Genomic DNA, 21,060 nt, shown 5'->3' with positions numbered 1-21,060 from the left:
AGAAGTCAGTTTGGAGGCAAGACTCTTTTCATTCCCTGGAACTCAACCTGACCCTTTGGTTTCTGAATGTCTGGTCATCTTCACTGCTCGACATCCATCCTGATGGTCGCTAGGCAACACAAGAATAGCACTGTGAACATGCATTAAGCATTAAACTCCTATCATTTGGCTTTTTAGCATGGAGCAAGAAAGGGAAGAAGACAGGAAAACGGCTATAGGCCCAGAAGGAATATTTTCTTTCCTCTTTTGCAGGACAAAGGATAGGTCTATAAATTTCAGGTCGGTCCTCGGAGGCTGTCCATAGCAATGTGATCTGCAAAATCAGCTGACAGGCATCTGTGGGTGCGGATACACACGAGCACAGCTGATGGGATTAGACATTAGTTTTGTACTTCAAGGGATGCTCTCTCATCAAAGGATTTGGGATTTGTCTGCCTGTTTGGTTTAAACTAAACTGTCACCAATCTTTTTATATTTAACAGATTCATTTGTTCTTCAAGAAACAAAGAAAACTTGCAATGCAAAAAAATCCTCATTACATTTTTTCCTTATTTAGTAATTCAGATTACATCCATTTTTAAACATCTTTATTCTGCTCTTCATCTGATTAACTGGCTATAGTGGGTTGGAGGTGGCAAAATCTTGAGGAAAAGCCACAGTGGCACTATGAACATCTTCTCTAGTTAGTCTTCTAGATATGCAAATTTTAGGCAGTATGGACATGATCTACGTTTTTATATGCTCATTAAGTGGTAAAATGACAATAGTCTTATGGGCTTTCTTATGTTATTTAGGTATCCCAGAATAAAGATTTTAGACAGTCTATTTGTTTTTCTGCATTTTAATGCTAATGAGAATCACCAACATAATTTATTCATTAGTCACAAAGTTCTACTGTCGCATATTATACTATTGACAAAAAAATCCATTCTAGTACAACAAGCGGGCTATTAAAATATTGTCACAGCTTACGATTTCGTGGACATTCAAGTGTCAAATGATTTTGCTTGGCTTTATTTGTACTAACCTTTGGCCCCGGTAGTCCATTCTGTCCTACTGCTCCTGGTAGCCCGGGTTCACCCTCAAAATAAAAAATTGATACTACTAAGTAAAATGGACAAAATCAATACATTATATAGATCATTAGAGGAGATAGCCATTCTTATAGAGCCATGCTCTATATGTAGATAGAGAATAAGTAACCAGTAGTGTAAATTTAAGTTAGCTTGTATGGTCCAAAATTCTAGGTGCAAGGAGCAAGGATATAACAAGGTTAATTTCCTTTGTTTAGTCTTTTCATCATTAAGAAAGCTGAAGCAATTTATGAGTAGAAATTAACATCTAGCATGGTGCTGGGCACAGCGTAGGCATGAAATAAATATTTGTTGAATGAGTAAAGACATCTGAAAATATAAGACTCTCTTGGCGGGGAACTTTTAAGTGATTCATCAGCTCAGGAAAATAAAAACTAAATCATTCTATTTTCATCTTAGACTTCATCACACGAACATTTACACATCTAAATTTTGAAGAATACACCCATCTGTGTATTCATTTAGACACCTTAATTCATTTAGACACATTTGACACCAAAATAAAAAGTAGCAACGGCTGTGGTTTCTCTTTCCAATTTCATTGTGAAAATAATTAGAATAAACATTCAGACTTAACGGCTCTCATTATCATACTGAACAAGGATCTATCGGCTTTTGGGCAAAAGATGATGGCTATTAGGCTAGAAAAATTTCCCATTTCAGAAAGATGGTGATGTATACTAGTCTTTCCAGATTTTGATTCAGCAATTGTTTTCCAAAGAGGAAAAGACCCGTTGCAGTGTCCAGAAGCTAAGGAAAGACACCTGGCCCTTCGTGCTTCCAGGTGGCTCAGACTTAGAGCAAACAGAATTCCACTTCCATTTAAGACATCCCCAAAGCCCTTTACTGTGTGCCCCAGCTACCGGGCGACTTTCTTCTTTCTGTTGAGAGTAGTAAAGTGTCTCCTTAGTTGATTTAAAAAAAAAACAAAACTTTACTTTTTACAGTAGTTTAAGGTTCACTGCAAACTTAATTGATTTTTAAGAATGTTTTCTAAGTCACCCGGAAAGCAAGAATTGTGTCATTTTTATATCTGTGTTTCCAGCTTCAAAAACATGTACATTAATAATCATAGTAACATTTCTTAAGTGCCAGAATCTTTACATTCATTAACTCAATTCTCACAAACTTCTATGAGGTAAATACTATTTTTATCCTTATTTAGCAGGTGAAGAAACTAAGGCATACAGAAGCTAAGTAATTAGTCCAGGTTTGTACAACTATAGTTACAATTTGAACTCTCATGATCTAACTTAAGAGGTCATGCTCTTAACACATTACATGTTACACTGGAATGTATCTAGAAATTGTGAGAGAGTAGATGAATATTTCTATCCTTATCATCATTTGGTTTATACATCCCATTTATAAATGACCTTTCAGAATGTATAGAAACCTAAATTGAATATAACTTACGTAAAGATGATTTTTGCACACCTACCAGATAAACTAAGCAATGTGAGGCTTATGGTGTCTTTCTAGAAGAGCAAAAATGTTTCATTATTATACTGGATTATTATAATTGCTAAAGTCTTAACCTCCTGGAAGAAATTCTGCTTCCTGTATAAAGTCACATTATAATTGTAACTCTTGCACTTTCCTTGGTAAAATGACAAAAATGTTGCCTTAGAATAATAGTGGCCATTATGGGAATATTTTGCTAGGCCATTTGTACATAACAAAGGATAAGAACTTGGAAATAGAATACCCCTGAAAGAGGACTATCATTTACTATGCAACCAGAAAAAGGGCTATCGAGTCTGCTTTCTTCAAAGAATCCACAACAGGATGCATTAATATCATAACTCATGGTTTAATGCAAATAAGAGATGCTGCCAGGGAACAATACAAACTTTGTTTAGACTTTCAAAGAATAACCATGGTAGCCAGAGTTATTTTAAAAAAAATGGTTAAGCCCCTGGAACTGGACAAAATTCATGCTGAGATTTTGAATCGAGGAAGAGAAACGTTGCTTAGGTATCTGCATAACATTCTTCTTAATATATGAACATCAGGGGACTAAAACTTGATCTCTTTTTTTCTTTGATTTTACATATCTTTAACATGAAAAGGCAACCAAAACACTGCACCCATAATCCCATCACTCTATAATAATTGTTTTCACTTTGTCCTGTCTCCTAGTCTTTGTTACTTAGCTTACATATTTTCAAGCAACTGTAAGCATATTGCATGGTTTGATTTTTTATTATCTTTACACCACACATTTGTTTTCGCATAGTATTGATGATTAACTTGTGAGTAGTTTATCCTCTATCAAAGTCAGGTGTGATCATGCTTTTAATCAGCTCCACATTGTCGGATATTCCGGTTGTTTCCAATTTTTGCTATTGAAGATATATTAAATATACACTTCTGTAAACATACTCATATTTTTCTGTCAAATGAATTAATTATGATAAATTCCCTGAATTTGTTTTATTAGTCAATGGAAACATTATATGGCAGTAACTGTGTATTTCTAAATTGCTTTTGAAAAGGGTTCTGAGTTTTATTTGCTTTTGTAGGCATCCACTCCACACTTTTTCACAAATCTGTACAACTCTATCAGCACTGAATATCACAATTTTAATCATTTTTTTTTGCCTTTTTTAGTAAGCACAAATGAGAGCTTACTGTTCAATTTTTAAACTTCTTTTTCGCTTGTAAGGTTAAATATTTTCTCGTGTGTTTATAATTTCAATAGGTATTCACAACATTTTAATTCTGCAAAGTGAATAAAGCTGTTTCCTGAATGAATCAGGGAGAATGAAAAGAAGAAAAAATGACTCATAGCATTTTACCTTTCTAATAAGTTATATCAAGAAAATTATATTCCAAGTTAGATTAGGAGGATATGGAACATTTTCATATTGTCCAAACTTCATTTCCCAGGTTGTGTAAAAGAAATGTTAGAGGTGAACTGCTGTATGACTCTGAGTACCAAAGCCAAGCTATGGGAATCTGCAAGGCACTGATACATTCAACTCACAGTGAAAATGTACTGTATGTTCTACTCTGGGCTGACTGCTTTATGGGATATAAAGATGAAATAGACATGACAGGTGTCTGTGCCCAAAGAGTTGATTTTTGAGTTGGAGAAAAAAAGATATACACATAATAACTTAAGGGGGCATTTAATTGAGTTCATGAAACTCTTTTCATGAAGAAGCATAATAAATAGAAATAAAAGAGAAGTCTTAATGAGCAATGAACCATAGGTCATATATTAATATATTCTAATATATGAGGACAAAAATTATCATGAAGCCTCCTCAAATAAAGTTACAATGATATTCTACTACTATATAATAGCAAAAATGTACATAGATAGAAAAATATATCAGAAAGGTACAGGCAAAACATGGGAATTAGGTTGTGTGTTATATGTGTGTGGGGGGAGCCAGTCTCATGTTTGTTGGATAATCTATCCATCTATTTCTGAATGCATTTCATATTTACAAACACTGAGGACATTCATAGATCGTAATAAAAACAGCAGCTAACATCTTAACTACAGGTAGATGTATGGGAGTTTCTCTACTATACTTTAAATTTTAAGGCTGTTCCCAGTATGACAATTCCCAAATGACCATTTCTATATTTAAGCTGAAAATAAGTTGTGCTGACTTTTAAGAAGGATGGCTTTCTTGCTTTCATATTTTTTAAACCAAATACTCTTTAGAACCCTAATGTAAAACATCACTCAAGGCTTTTACGATTAGGTACTGCTACTCAAGGACAACTTGAAAGAATACTTCATGATAGAAAGGAACGCAGTTTTCTTACAAGTATTGAGAGCTAAAGGGAAACAGGTCATTTAGCAGGAATATTGTTCACCATCCCTTCAACCACAATAGTTTCCATTCTGGCCGTGGGACTGGGTACGGAATGGGTCTACGGCTAGACCTTGAAAATGGGCAGAGTTTACACCTGTACTGTCCAATATGGCACCACCAGCCACAGGAGGCCACGGGGCAGTGGGAATGTGGCTCCTCCTAACTGAGATGTGAAGTGAGTGTATAGCACAATTTTGAAGATTTAGAAGGGGAAAAAAAGAACGTAAAATATCTCATTAATAATGTGAATATTATTAATCTTGAGATACTAATTCATATGATGTTCAAATGATAATTTTGACCATATATTGAGTTAAATAAGCTATATTATTAAAATTGACATTACTTGCTTTTTACTTTTTTTCAACGTGGCTAACAAAATTTAAAATTGCATATGCGGCTTCTGTTTGAGGCTTGCATTATATTTCTCTTAAGCATTGGTTTCAACTATAAAATTCTTGAATTATTAGAAGGCATGGGGAACCCAAAACCTTTAAAAGCAGGGAGGGAGCGCCATGGGTACAAAGCAGTTCAACACGCAGCGAGACTTCAGAACGGAGACCCTGGCGCGCAGGGAGCCGAACTCCACCACAGAACCCTGCGGGTCAGGACAGTACCCGGGGCTCAGGCCAGAGTGGCTGTCAGAGGTCAGTGAGAGCAAAGCCTGTGTGTGACTGGGTGGCACCACAGTTGGCCAGGGGCCAGCGGCTGACTCTGGGGACCAACTAACCGAGGTTCCTGCCAGCCCCACCCCTCCCGACATTCCCTTAAACACAGTCAGGCGTAGAGCTCCTTCACTCGGTTCTCGCCAAGCCAGCCCCATCCCACTCGGAATAAGGGCCCAAATCCGCACAGTGACCCCAGGTCCCACATGCTCTGGCCCTGCTGCCGCGCTGACCCTGCATCTGCACGTCCCTGTCACCTGCTCCAGCATGCGAGGCAGGCACCTGCAGGCCGTGGCCTTTGGGGTCCTCTCTAAGGGGCCTCCGATGCTCTTGCCGCAGATGTCCGGGCATTACTCTCTCACCTCCTCTGCCCTCAGCCCAAATGCCCCTTGTTACAGGTCAGCCTCAGTTACTCTGCCCCCTCTCTGCGCCCATGACCTATACTCTACGCATATGCCTGTGCCTTGCTCTAGTGTACGAATTGCCACCTAAGAAAACTTTTTGTACTTTTCTGTCTTCCCCATTAGGATTGCCAGGTGTGATGAATAAAAATATAAGGCACGTGGTTAAATTTAAATTTCAGATAAACAATGAACGATATTTCAGTTAAGTACATTCCAAATATTAAATGGGACATAATCGTATTAAAAATTCTGTGTTATCTAAAAATCAAATGTCATTGAACAACCTGTATTTTACCTGGCAGCCCTATCCCCACTGGTCTGAGAGCTGCCGGAGCCCAGGAGGACGCGGTCCACGCATTCGCTGTTCTTCGCGGGGCCTAGAAACTGCGCTTGCACACAGTAACTGTTGAGTGCCCGGGCGCGGGAGGAGTGAATGGACGCGGGAGCGGCGCTGCATTAGCCCACGTGAAGGTGTAAAGCACCACACAGGCTGCCGGGCCAGGACATTGGAAAATAACTGTAACCATCACGACAAGAGATGGCTCCGTCTCAGCTACAGCAAGGCCGTCATCACTGGGAAAAGAGAAGGGACCCAGGAAAAGGTAGGAGAGACGATAGCTTCGCAGTGACACACCTCCTGGTCCTGCCCAGGTCAGTGTGAAACCCGAGGATTGAAGGACAGAGGCTCCGTGCAGAGTAGAGCTAAGGGGGGCGTGAATTGGGGAGGGAAGGAGCAGGGTGCCGGGAATGAGGAGAACTTTCACAGCTTCCAAGAAAAACCTTAAGCCCCCCAGGACTCTGGCACGGGAAAAGTGGTTTTCTAGAGCAGCAGTCCCCAGCCTTTTTGGCACCAGAGACCGTTTTCATAGAAGACAGTTTTTCCGCAGACCAGGGATGGGGGGGAATGGTTTCGGGATGATTCAAGCACATTACATTTATTGTGCACTTTATTTCTATTATTATTACATTGTAATATATAATGAAATAATTATACAACTCACCACAGGTTGGGGACCCCTGTCCTAGGGGACTAAAGGTTCCAACAGTTTGGTCTGTGAATAGAGACTGGGCCATTATCAACATTTCCACTTACTTGCTATCTCCCCTCTCCCATCTGCTCCCCCTCACCCCATGTGCCTCAGGCAAAGGGGGAGAAGTAGCTGGGGTGAAGCTGGCTCCATAAATTATCATGTCAGCGAAAGGTCCCCAAAGACGCTTTCAGAATTTACACAAGTGTCATCATTTACCTCATGAACTCAAACATCTGCTTCTCCCTAAGCAGAAGCACTCACAAAAGAGTGAAATATTTTAGTTGAAAGGAAGCAAGCCAGTTGAAGAAACACACTCAGAGAGGGGAAGTAACTTTTCCAGGAACAAACAGCTGCAAAGAGGCAGATGTGAGATTAGAACCCAGGTCTTCTGATTCCTCATCTTGTGTTTCTTCTATCTGAGTAGCTTGTGTCTGAAAAATTCATTCAGTTTTACCACATTTCCTTTAAATTTAATTTTAGCATAAAATAGTGAAGTAGCTTTAGGAAACTTCCATTCGAATCCTTGCTTTTCTACTTCTGGTCGCAGCGCGAATTGCTTGGGCTTCTACGGGGCTCAGCTTTTCTTCTGCAAAGTGCGCGAGGCTGAATTCAATGTTTGATTCCAGGCATTTTGTGAGCTCAGACGGGCTGTGAGGTGCTCTCAGGAAGACATGGCACCCACCGCAGAGCTGAGTCTGTCTTCATCTCACCGCTTCTCCTCTCCCCTCCCTTCCACCCCACCGTCCTCCTCCTTCCCTCCTTCCTACACCATCCTGGGCGTTCAGCTTCTCTCTGTGTGGAGCAGTTGAGCAGTTTTTAGCTCCTACTTGCAATACCTGATTCTTTTTACTTTTCTTTCCTGGAGGCAGAGGCGGCTTTGTAACACAGTGAAAGGAAAAACAGAAAACCCTTAGTCTGGACAACTAGGTTTGGGTAGGCATCAAAGAACCGGCATTCTTTTGGGGGAGTTTTATCAGGTTTATCTAATCAGCAAACCCCTTCCCTAAAATTCGAATCTCTTTGTCCACAGTGGGAATGTGAATACTAATTAGTAGAAAAGCAGACAGGTGTATTAGCCAGGAACTTAATACTAATATGCTATTTCGGATAACAACTAAAGTAACAACTAAATTAAATCTAGGAACCAAATCTTCATTATGCTTTTTTAAAAATTACAAATGCCTAAAAGTGTAAAATAAGAAAACATGACAGTTCTATCAATCATATTACAGTATGAGCTATTTCAGAACTAAGCCTGCTGGTTAACGCTTTTTTATTTTAGATTTCTATACTGTAATGTAGACAGAAATATACACAACACAATTTGAACAAAGAAATTGAAATGCAGAGAGACAGCTAGAAGTTTAGGGGGGTCACAGAAAATAGTTAAATAGAATTTGTTTCGGGGAAATTTACATAAATGAGAGGAGTTATTTGCCTTGAGGTCTGGGTGAGAGTACCATGGATCACTTCCCCAGCCTCCAGCTCATTTCCTCCCTTTTCTTCCCACACCCCACTCTTTCCCGCCCCAGTTCTCTCTAGGAAGAGCCTTGGAGGTGACATGGGAACACCACCGCCTGCAAGGCTGGCATATAGCTCCTCACCAACAGTGTTCCGTGGCCACCCGCGGTTTCAGGGGTGCACATGCCAGCAGCGTGGCTCACGCTTGGGCACACAGACCCGGCAGGAGGCCAATACTGGCACTAGAAGCAGACTCAGGCCAGTTGAGGCAGGAAATCTTGGCTCCCGGGTACCTGGAACATGATCTAGAAGTGGGGAGACTGGACTCTGAGTCTCCTTGGCCCATGGACTCCACACCCCATGGGAAGGGCAGCATCGCAAGACGGACAGAGGAGGCTTAGAAGAGGGGCACTGCTTGCCTGCGCCCAAGGGAAGGACTACTCAGTATTTCCTGTTTAAATAACGTATGAAAGGTGTGAAAGTGAGCAAAACCAGCCAGAAGGCATGATGCTACAGAGGGTTCTCTTTTCTGAATTTGAAAAATTGTCCTCCATGTGTACTCTTATGGAGGCAAAAAGATTAAGAACAAAAGTATATGGTTTAGGAAGGCAAAATATCAAAATGATTGAAGGGGGTTATCTGAAGTGAGTTTCTTAGGGCTGGGAGAAGTCAGATACAAGTCAGCTGTCTTGTGTTGCACAAATCTTTTCTAAGTGAGACAATTAGTGCCATTGCAACTTTCCACTGGACTGGGACCATTAGAAAAGAAGTTTCTAGCCAATCTGTCTGACATTCCCCTAGCAAGGGGATGAGGGGAGACCTGCGACTGAAGTGTCTCTAGTTACAAAGGAGCTCACAAGTGGTGCTGGGTGTTTAGGGAAAGACACTCTCTCACTGAGTGTAACTATGGAAGAATAAAGTTCCAGGAGTGATTGGCAGCCACCTTCCAATCAAGAGGAAGCACAGTCGAGGACAAAGGTAGCAACGTGCAAGAAGGATGGACAGATGAAGGAAATTGGGTTCTTAGTGATGAGGTTTAGTTGCCAGAGCAAAGCTGAAGCCACATTAGTGCTGGGCTTTCAAGTTCACGTTACATGAAGAAATATGTTTATTTTTTCAACCAGTTCTGTTAAGTTTCTATGACTTGCCCTTGAAAATATATCCTTTTTTTAAATTTTAAAACTCAGCTAATTTTTTTCTTTCCTAAAGTATAGTTCTCCAAAATAAATCTATGCATAGTTTGAATGGTAAATTATTCTTTTTCTCTTGGAAAGAGAACGTGCTTAATTATTAATAGAAATTTTAAACGGTATGGCCAACTGGCAAAATTCTAAGGGTCAGTGAGGAGTAGAATGAGATAATACTTCTTACTGATGTTCTCTTGGACAGCAGGAGGTTCCTGAATCATGGAGGTTAATGCCTCTAATTCAGAGAGGAAAATATTCTCATTTAATAATATCTTTTAATAGACAGTTACATTTATTACTTTCTTCATTTGTTTCTGATTAAACTTGAAGGTAAATATTATAATCCCTATTTGACAAATGAAGAAACTAAGACTCAGAGAAGGTAAGTAGTTTGTTCAAGGTCATACAAATACTGAGTAGCAAAGCTACACACACACACACACACACACACAAATACCCAAGCCCAGTGTGTTTAGTGGTTCTAGTGAGTGAATCAGGAATAAAAAATACTGGGTTCATTGTATAGCCCACTGTACAGACTTAAATCAATGGCTTGATCTTTGGAAGTCTGAGAGCTTCAATTTATCTGTTCTCTAAATATATTTACAATAAAAATGCCATTAGAAGTATGCTGTGAAGATTAACATCAGTGAATAACTGTGAGGCCCGTGTGTAAGGGATGAAAAGGAATTCCAAATGTCATAACTGTAAACTAATTAAAATTTAATGTTACTTAAGAATCACATAGCTATCTAGGATAGATCCAAGGTGACACACTAATATTAATTTTTACTTTATATTTTGAAGTTTTAAAAATAATAATACATTCTAGAAAGCACTTGAAAAATACATGAAACAAGATCATCTGATATTTGTCTTTAGCTTTGGAAAGAATCCCTAGGACTCTGGGGCCTCAGAAAAATTCTAGCTTGTGTAGACAAAAATGATTTGTTTTAATCCTGAAAATCTTTAACATGATTTTCATAGTAACAAAGAGACAAGGATATGAACTAAGAGCTGCATAAATTAGTCTATGTACTCTTTATCTGTCCCCAGCTCTTCCCTCTCCTGGCATTTGTCCAGTGCTGGGCACTAATTGCCATTCAAATAAATTATTATTGTCATGCTTTAATCTTATAGATGCCAAGAAAGATGAAGGTATACAGGGTTGTAATAAGACTATTAAGAGTGCAGATTTTTAAAGAACTGACATATAAACACACAAATAAAAATGGTAGATGGCAATTTATTTTACTAAAGAATTCTTCAGTTTAAAAAATAGTTCTACCACAAAATTGTTTTAAGTAGCCTGCACTTCTCTAGAGTGACAAATATTTAAATATACATCTCTCTGTGTGTGCATTTGCGTGTGTGTGTGTGTGTGTACATATGTGTGGTGGGGGGATGACTCATGAGCATAAATAAAATGTTAATTATATCTTTAAACCAACAAAACCTACTCATGAGAATTACAGAAATTATTTCTGTGTCCAATATGATTAGCCAGAGAAGAAGAGGTAACATTTTATATTTTTAGGTAAGATTTTGCATTTAACCTGCCTTAACTGCTTGGGCTGGTGGAAGCAAGTCCAAATAATGGAAACAACAGATTTCAGGATTGGGAACAGAGGATGCGAGAAGCTGGTTGAATTGGAAACGAGACATGCACGACTTTTTGTGGACTCACAGTCACTCTGAGAAACTTAGACATAAATTGGTAAAGCCCGTTGTCTCATTTTACAAATGAAGCCTTCTCGAGCCCCACAGAAAAAAGGGATCCTTCAAAGGCTACACAGGAGATGAAAGAGCAGGGAATCCTGAGGCTGGGACAGCTCCTACGTTACTCCACCGGTGACTGGCCTTTTGAAATAATACGAGACGTGTCTTTCTCTTTCCCACATCCAAAGTGCTGACATTCCAACTACTCAGTCCATACTGGCTCGGGGGTGGAGGGGAGAGCCAGGGGACAGACAACATTCCACCTTCATGTGTTAATTTTGCATATTCATTTTCTCCCTCTGATGAATTCAACTGGCTTCTGCTCCCTGGTTTAGCGTTTGCATGGTAATACTATCACAGATACTTGGCAACATTGATCAAGCACTTATTATATAATGTTCTCTTTAGATACATTGTCCAGTTAATACTGCAAGGTCTATCTCTACATCTCACACTGGAAACTTAGTAAGGTTAAGTAACTTGCCCAAATGAGGGCATGGAGCATCCTCTCTCTGATGCAGAGAGCGCTGTCCTCCGTACCACACTGCCTCCTCCTGTTCACAGAAGGATGCTTAGCCCTCAGTGGGTTGTGATGCCAGGAGGGAGGTTGGAGTTTAGTGCCATGTCACTGCTTATGTAAGTCTTTTCTCCTAATACAATCAGAAGAACTGGACGGCCATTACAAAAATAAGAGATATTCAGATTAGCAATCAAGGTGATCAAAATTTAAAGAACAATAAGTATTAAAAAAATAAAGTCACTGTCAAGTTTATTGGGCTACAGCCCATCACCAATTTTCATCAACCTGAATGGATGGAAGGATGGAAAATGTTCTAATAGAAAACAAAGTATTTTCTTAAAATAGTTTGCTCTTCTTTCTTTTTTCAAACACAAGAGAAAGAACTTCTTATTTCCTAGTTGTTATTTACCATATTTCCGATGGCTTAGAAATTATATCCTCCCTTAACCACTATCTGAAAACTATTTTCTAAGTATCAAAAATACTTCTTTGGAAAAAGTGAAACTGTAATGTGGGAAAAAATGTTTTCTTATACAGTTTAAGGACATTATAGTATTTTTTAAAAATATGTCATTGTAAGCTTTCTTCTTAGAAAAACAAATTCTAGAGTTGAAGACACATTTCATATGCTTTAAGTATAGAATATTACTCTATTGCCAACCTTGCTTTTACTGTCTAAATGACCTGTTATCTCAGGGAAGGAGACTCATGCTTTTTGCACTTTATTTTCCTAACTGATACAGCTAATATTACAAATGTTAAATGATCACTAGGATTAACGGAAGTTCCATACACAAAATTTTAGGTTCAGCTCTCTGGAGTAGGAAAAACAAATTTAAACTACATTTTGCTGATACCTTTATAAAAGTGTGAAATCATTTAGTTTCCGTAGGATTTTCAGAAAATACCTTTAAAATGCCACAAAGATGTATAACAAGACATAAAACTGCAAATATTGACTATCTATTTCCTTGAAATATAAACTTGGTGACTAGGACAAGAAAATGTCACATTCCTTTCTCTTGCTAAGGAAATTGCATATTTCCTTTGCAAAAATAAAAAATATGCAGTCTTCAAAAGAGTATATGTGACAGTTTTAAAGTTGTTTTGTTTCAGGGTAAAGGTTTCTATAAACTTTCATGATTGTCTCAGAGGTGAAAAATGAAAAGAAACAAAGAAGAAAAAGAAAAACATCAACCTTGGGCACACAAGTTTTGTTTTTCACTGATGTTAAAAACATTTATGCTATATTTGCATTTTGCTTTTTCTAAATATCTTGAGTTACACAATTTTCAAATCCATGTTAGAATGAATACACTTTCAAATTTTTGCTTATGTTTCCCCCCGTGATCTGTAATGTTCTAAACAGAAAGCTAATCTTCCGTCTTTACCAGGATTTGCGAAGCAAATGGATATGCATTTTAGAAAGAGGAAGATGCAGCTGCCGCGTGGGTGGGGGACTACTGGTGACTGTGCAGTGTTTGGTGTACGGACTAAATGACACCACGAGCCTTGGTCGAGAACACTGATTTCACTTGGGAATTGAGTAATTCTGGGAACAGAGCCTCTTCCAAAACATAGATTAACCAAATTTCCAGAATTTCATTAAAATGAAGTGAAAGAAAAGTTTAATAATAACATCTAACACAGTTGTAAGGGCTTTACAGCCAGTTACTCATTTAACCCTCACACTGACTCTATTAGGTAGGAGCTGCTATTGTCTCCCCTTCACAGATGAGGAAACTGAGGCTGGGGACCTCCTAGGACCCTGCCAAAATTCAGACAGCCTCAATGTGGCAGACTTATGCTTTTAGCCACTGACTAGGTCTAAAATTGTGGTTGTTCATGTCTTACTGGCAGAGAAGATGGACAAGATGGAAAGGGACACAAGGAGGTTATTCCATCTGCAAGGGTTGGGCTACTTATGATTTCAGAATTGCTCCAGGGCACATGGAGTTAAAATATCCTGGGAAGACAAGGTGGCGGTCACAGGACTTCAGAGGGCCAGGCCAAGAGCTCTGAGGGGACAGAAATGTCCCTAGCGCAGCTCCCTTGCTCCTGGTAGACTGGCCCAGTGATGGGCTGTGCTGGCTGCCACAATTGCTTTCCTGGTCTCTGTAGAGGTTCTGGATTAAAGAGCTGGGCAGGGAAATAGGGGAGCACAGAATACAGACCCATCTGTGGGATGATGTGAGATGCTTTGTCCAGCTAGTCAGTACATCGCCAGAGTAAATGTACAGATGCGCATAGATATGTGTATGTGTGGGTTTTTTTTTATCACTTTATTTTTTCCCCTCATTATTTATTTATTATTTTTATAGACTTAGGGGCCATCAATGCAGTTTTGTTACATGTATTGTGCTGGTGAAGTCTGGGCCTTAGTGTACCCATCCCCTGAACAGTGTGCATTGCACCCAATCGGTCATTTTTCATCCCCCAGCCCCCTCCAGCTCTCCCACCTTTTGGAGTCTCCAATGTCTATTACGCATCTGAAGGTCCACGTGCGCCATTGTTTAGCTCCCACTTGTAAGTGAGAACATGTGGTGTTTGGCTTTCTGTGTCTGAGTTGTTTCACTTAGGATAATGGCCTCTAGTTCATCCGTGTTGCTACAGGACATGATTTCATCCTTTTTTATGGCTGAGTAGTATTCCATGGTGTGTATGTGTGTATATATATACACACAGACACACATTTTCTTTACCATCTGTTGATGGTCACTTGGGTGGCGTCCATGACTTTGCTATTGTGAATTGTACTGCGATAAACATGCCAGTGCTGGTGTCTTTTTTATGCAATGATTTGTTTTCCTTCGGGTAGTCTCCTCCTTATTAACAGAACAATAAAAGTGAAGTACCAGAGCTTGGCAAGTCTATCCAACCTGTAATTTTGCTGAATAGTAAAAAGAGCTTTCTTCTGGACCCAGAAGGTTTTGATGGGTTCCCTCCGTGACAATAACTTAAATTAAACAATGAAATAGTACATATTAATTTTACCATGACCAGAATAAACTAGAGTACATTTTATCACAATGAAAGTTAAAACATAGCATTTTTTCTATTCCATATATATCTAACGAGAAAGATATAGTTCTATCACATACATAACTTATCAAAAGTAACACATCCGAAATATTTACAATGGAAAATTTTCAAAGAATTTCTGATTATTTAATGCGTCTTTAAAACTTAAACTAACTTGATCATTTGTGCCATAATTCTCCCGTATTTCAAAGGTATATGTAGTGCTTTTATAAGCATATATATTTAATACTTACTGCTAACATTACTGACTAGAGTAATTTTGTGATTTTAATGTTCACCAAATTATATTAAAAAATACTATATCCTATAGAACTCACCTTTTGCCCATTCATTCCTGGAATTCCTGGTGCTCCAAAAGAACCCTAAGGAGACATATGATTAAATTAAGTTGATATCATAACTATAAAATATTTCAATTCTAAACTGATATTGTATTAGTTATGTTAGCCATAACTCTACCTTGCTAAAACACGTTTAACAGGTTATGTTTTTCAGATCTTATCCATTGTGTTCCATTATATAATAATGTAGACAGATTCCTCAAGCTTCCCCAGAAACTACAGAGATAAAATTTAATCTTGTTTCTAAATATCCACTTAGCCATAATATTATGATTTTAAAGAAATTTATAACATAAATTGAGATCCATATCTATCAGAGGGCCATATGGCTCTAAATTTTGGTGCTTTTAATAATAAATAGGCTTGGTTTCACCTGGAAAAAGCCTAGCAGTAGCAGTAATGCTTGAATTTTATGAACTAAAATACCATGAAACAAAAGGTAATTAAAATACACACTTGTTACACAATTAAGTGAGAGACCCATGCTGTAAACTCACATGCCTACTGGGGAGAGTATGAATGGTTGGACATAGATGGGTGAGCTGAGAATAAGAAAGCTAATTATTACCTGAGAAAAATCTATGACATTTAACTGGATACAGAAACATTAGCAAATATTTTCAAACAGTGATGTCATTTCCCTCCATTACAGCCCCCATGGTTTCAGGCTCTGCAGAAACCATTTTTAAATACAATGTGCTTATTCTTTGTCTAGAACTAGAAAACAGATTTTTCTTAGGAGATGTATGATATTAAATTTCTTTAATAATAATGGGAGAAAGTTTTTTGGAAAAAATAGTAATTATAAACCTAAAACTATTCTAAAAAATATACTAAAAAAAAGTAATTATAATCAAACTAAATTGAGATGGCAAATTCCCTCATGTGTGCAGTGCTTATACTGAGTGGTCATTAAAGGACTGAAGGACCGAAGCCTGAAGCAGTAATTGTATCCTGGTCGTATGTGGATTAGGGTAGCTTTACAATTTCACACCATGCTTAATAGAGACATTATTGCGAAGGACGAAGTGTTCCTACACACAAGTTGTCTCACAACTCATTGGCTTTTACTTGGTTTGTAGGATTATGTTTCAACAGATGCCACATGCCTGCCCGGTGCGTGGGGGATAAAAAGTCTCTATCTTTGACGGATTTCAAAGATAAAGAATAATCACTTTTCCATCTGTTATAATACAATTGTTTTCTTTAGTTTTGTGCAGGTTAAATATTCCTTCCTCCCGCCCCTCGAGGGGTGGGAGTTAGTGGGGAATGGGGACTTAGTGATATTTTGTTGGCAAAGGACCATCTACCTGCTATCGTTATGTTCACTGCTGTAGAGTAGGTATAATTTCAGAACTCCTAGATCCTCTCCATCAGCATGCAATGGTCAGTTCCGATGACCATGGATAACATTGAAATGACAGTTAGGAAGTCACTTTTCATGTTACCTCAGCAAAAGACACCAGTGGGTCACTCAATGCTGTGCCCCAAGCAACAAATACATCCTTCATTCTGGTCAGTTCTGTGACCATTTGCCAATTATGCATTTGAGCGAGGCCACGCGTTCAATCTGCAATGTCATGTGATCCTTCACATTTAAAATTCTGTCATGATACGTCACCAGTATTTGAATTAATACTTCAGTAACTTACAAGTTCAGCAGACAACTTAAAAAGAGTCTGCTGTGGACTTACTGGATTTCCAATAACGGAGGTGATTAGAAATCTAACGCTCACATCATATGACTGTATTTTTAGAAAGCAGAATGTACAAATCGGACTAATGACATCAGCATGGCTTACAGTAGCTAATTTCACTCAAAGAGCTTGCTGTTAGGCTGTGAGAGTATAATTACTTTCATAATACTGTTGTTTATACTCTACCTTTTGTCCTGGAGGCCCCAGAGGTCCCTAAAAAAGAAACAAATTCAATTAACATAATACTGTAGCTATTTAAGTTTAGATGACCAATTAAAACTGTCCTTTCTGTAAGGTTCTCTTTGTTGTACTGAACTATGCTGATGTTTTGTACATGAAGGAAAATGAACATTTTCAGTTGGAAGTACATTTTGAAGAACATTAAGCATATGCAGTAGGATTCTGATTTTTCCTTTAAAAAAAAAAAGAATCTTTGCTGTTCCAGGGCGTGTGTTTCTTCAAATACCTGCAAAACTATCACATAGATCTCATTTAGAAGGCTGAAGATGTTGTCGCTAGAGGTAGTTAAATTGTACTGCAGTTTCCCAACAAATGGACACGTTATATGACTTCTGCATCTGCAAAACTTCAGTAAGCAGATTTGCAAAGGAAAAAGTTGAACAGCATTACAAAGAAATATGTTTTGTTCTGTTCTTCCTCTTAGGAAATGTGGTCAATTGACCTGCGGAAAAACATGTTTACAAAGTTGGGGAGTCCACGGTCAACTGTGGCACCTAGTACACACCAGAAAAGGGAACGCAAGATGCTGTCAGCTGTTGCTTACACTGTGATGCTGGGTGGGGGTGGAGGGTACAATGCTTAGCGAGATAAATGAGAATATTTATACAGAATGGAAATGTGGCAGTTCTGAGATTGAGCAGTTTTCCAACCACAAAGGCAGCATTGGGATTCTGTTTACTTTATTTAGAGCAAGACATGGCTTTGGGACAGTGGGAAAGAGCACAGAGAAATGCAGCTATATTTCTCGCTATTCATACCTATTTTTAAGTAAAAATATTAAGCACTTTTTTCCAGTTCTTTCAAAAATATATTTAATTTCGGTATGTTTTAGCAAAGTTACAGACTCCACCATTTCATGTCAAAGCTCTTTATTCCATTACACTTAACTAATGACTGGCTTATTTCCAACGTGTGACATTTCGGTTAATCGGCATCTTGCATTCGTACTCTGTAACACTAAACAAAGCGCTAGGGTGGTCATTAGATGAAGGATTGGTCATGCATCCGTTTTTTCTATATTAAAACTACATAATGTTTAGTAACATTCACAGAATCTGTTCCCCATGTTACTCTGTAATCCCACAGGAAGACTAACAATTTCTTCACGTAATCAGCGTTGGGTTGTTGGAAGTGCACCACTCAATCCCACCTTTATATCCTCCTGGTTCGTGTACTCAACCAACAGCGAGCTGTTACCTGGCACAGTGGTGTGGTCAGACATTCTCCCTACTCATCCCACTCCCTCTATTTAAAATTCTCCCTGCTTTAGATTTCATGGAGAAAAGAGAGACTATCAGGTATAAATTCCCTTGACATCTTGTCTCTCATCAGCGCAAACCCTCTTTCCTGCATCAGAGGAAGAAGAGTCCCTCCCCCCGGACAAGGCAAATTCATCCGGTAGACTCTGGAATCCATCCTCGCCTCTGTCCTCGGGGATCTTTTTTAACCAATTACCCCTGCGTCCGCATCGGAGCCCCCACTTCTCAGCTAGTTCCTTCCCTGTAGCACATAAACATGTTTAATTATTTCCTCACTTGGGTAAATTGTTTGGGAAGTAAATGTTAATGCTAAGTAAGGTCAGCATTTGGAGATTGCGGTGATACGAGATCTGAGAAGGAAGAAAAGGCTTGGGTTTTATCATTGTCCATGATTCCATTTTCTCAAGCGTCTCTAGAGGATTTTACTTCTTAAATGTTGATGTTAGAAAGGAAATCATAGAACAAGAAGTACATTAATTCAATGTTTAGACTGAGAATGTGTATGTTCAATCCACAAAGGTTTGTTTCCCAGTGTAAACCTAACTTTGCAGCTTGAAAAATATTGTTCACTAAAATTGGATATTTCATTATGTTGATGTATAACCCTGGAAAGGAATATTTCAAATGAAAATAAGAGCAAATTTTACATCAAATATTTTAATTAAAGACTAATATATCTGGTATTTTCTAATTTGGTCTTTGTTATATGATCACATCCAACCGAAGACTTAGAAAGACTAATCACAACTCTGAAATCCATACAATTATATTAGTTGTGTATCTTAACACAATATTGAAGGAAAACCTAAGGAAGGCTATAAAGAAAATAAGTATAATGTTTTTCTTCAGTGTTAGGAAATTACTATTTCTGATAAACTCCAAAAATAAAAGCAGTTTTTAAGATTTAACATTAATTTTGAATTGTGAATGTATATCTTATAGATTATTCATAACTATGGTGTCAATAATATATTCTTAGCTACCAAAAATGTGCATATATTTCTTTGATCTCACTAGCAGGAAAAATGGTAGGGAGCCAAGAAGAGGGTCATCTGTCACTAGGAGGGAACTGGGAGTAGGGCAGAGGTGAATACAAGGTACATTTGAGAAGTACAGACACACACACACACACTAGTTTACAGAGCAAGATTTTACTTATATGTCTGTGTTTTGAGTACCCTTAGATTAATAATACTATTATATATCTGTGACATTGTGGAAATTAAATTTAAACTTACAAATTAAAGTTTCCTTGCTCAAGAATTGATTTTGAAATTAGAGTATGTTGCCACCAGTTCCTTAAGATGTCCACATTTGATTAATCTTATGGTTTCTGGTACAAATATACATTTATAAAGCAATAGGCATATACCATGGAAACATTCATTAATTTACCTAATCTTCCTTAAATTTATTTAATTTCCAGCTGGCATAATGACTTGGATGAAGAATGTCATAAATTCATTATTCACTAGTTAAACTAATGCTTCTCATTATTCCTATAATTAAAGTCAATTGTTCTAGTGGTTCAAGATTTCAAAAACAATTACATTATTATCCCCATGATTTAATAACATTTTGAGTCAAATACTTTTCCAAACCAGAGTCATAATCTTTTTGGCTCATCTTTATTAATCAATGAAGTATTCCTTTCTTAGACATTTTTTGGCAGGCACATTTATATTTGCATATACTTTGTATGCAACCAATTTGGATGGAAATTTAATCTAGTTTATCTTTCAAAATAATTTCTTTGTATATGTCTCAAAATTAAAAATGGTGTAACACATAGAATCTCAGCATATTAAGCTATGTTTCCTTAAGTTTAACTCCAGAAATGTCAGCTATAATTAGAACTTTAAAATACACTCATTTCAATACAAGTTCTGGGTGATGTATAGAACGTTTCATTGAAGAATTCTGCATAATGAATATAACTTTATTGAAAAGATAAAAACCAAATGAGTCACTGAAAAATTTTTAGCGTGGCATTGACAACATCACTAATCTGCAGATAAGCCTTCCTGCCAAAGTTTTCATGATCTTTCAGAAAAGACTGTGGAGAGCTGTGCAAAACAAAGTTCATATAGAAACTTGTACACAAAGTAAGAAATTACATAGCACACTTGATTTTCTTTCCTGTTCTCCCCCACTCCAGCTAGATCCCATTTCTAAAGATGATATACAATATTCAGCATATGGTATGCAAGTAAGTTAAAGAACTATGATAGTTCCCACGTTGGTGAATGTCTTTACCAAGAGCATGTCACTCGGGCCTGAGAGTCATTTTTTCACTCCTCCTACTTTGAGTCCATCGGATACTTACGCATCTCTCTCCAGTCCAGCCCTCTCCTCCAGCTGCTTTGCTGTGCTCTTGTTAAACCCCCTTCTCTACCACCTCGCTAATGTGACATCCACCTAAGGGCCATTCTGCTTTTGGTCTCCTCCCATCCTTTCTGCACACTGCTGCCTACATGAACTTCCTAAAAGGTGAATGGGTTCATACCTTTCCTCTGCTTAAATATCCTTCAGTGGCTTTGCGTAGCTTTTGAGAAGAGTCCACG

At 38.1% G+C, this 21,060-nt stretch overlaps 1 protein-coding gene across 3 annotated transcripts in view; it reads right to left on the bottom strand.

Moving 5' to 3' along the window:
- Positions 1–21,060, bottom strand: part of COL25A1 (collagen, type XXV, alpha 1) — a 358,759-nt gene that overhangs the window by 82,079 nt on the left and 255,620 nt on the right. For all 3 annotated transcript variants that reach the window (XM_012655108.1, XM_012655107.1, XM_012655109.1), the window contains exons 11-13: positions 17,184–17,210; positions 15,277–15,321; positions 1,028–1,081 (exon numbers count right to left, since the gene is read on the bottom strand). In XM_012655108.1, coding sequence (XP_012510562.1) covers positions 1,028–1,081; positions 15,277–15,321; positions 17,184–17,210 — 126 coding nt within the window. The remainder of the gene's footprint in view (positions 1–1,027; positions 1,082–15,276; positions 15,322–17,183; positions 17,211–21,060) is intronic.

This window comes from Propithecus coquereli, unplaced genomic scaffold (genome assembly GCF_000956105.1).
Source record: "Propithecus coquereli isolate 6110/MARCELLA unplaced genomic scaffold, Pcoq_1.0 Scaffold46, whole genome shotgun sequence".
NCBI classification, from domain to species: domain Eukaryota; kingdom Metazoa; phylum Chordata; class Mammalia; order Primates; family Indriidae; genus Propithecus; species Propithecus coquereli.
Note: the sequence above shows the minus strand (reverse complement) of the source record. Positions and strands in the feature narration are given on the sequence as shown.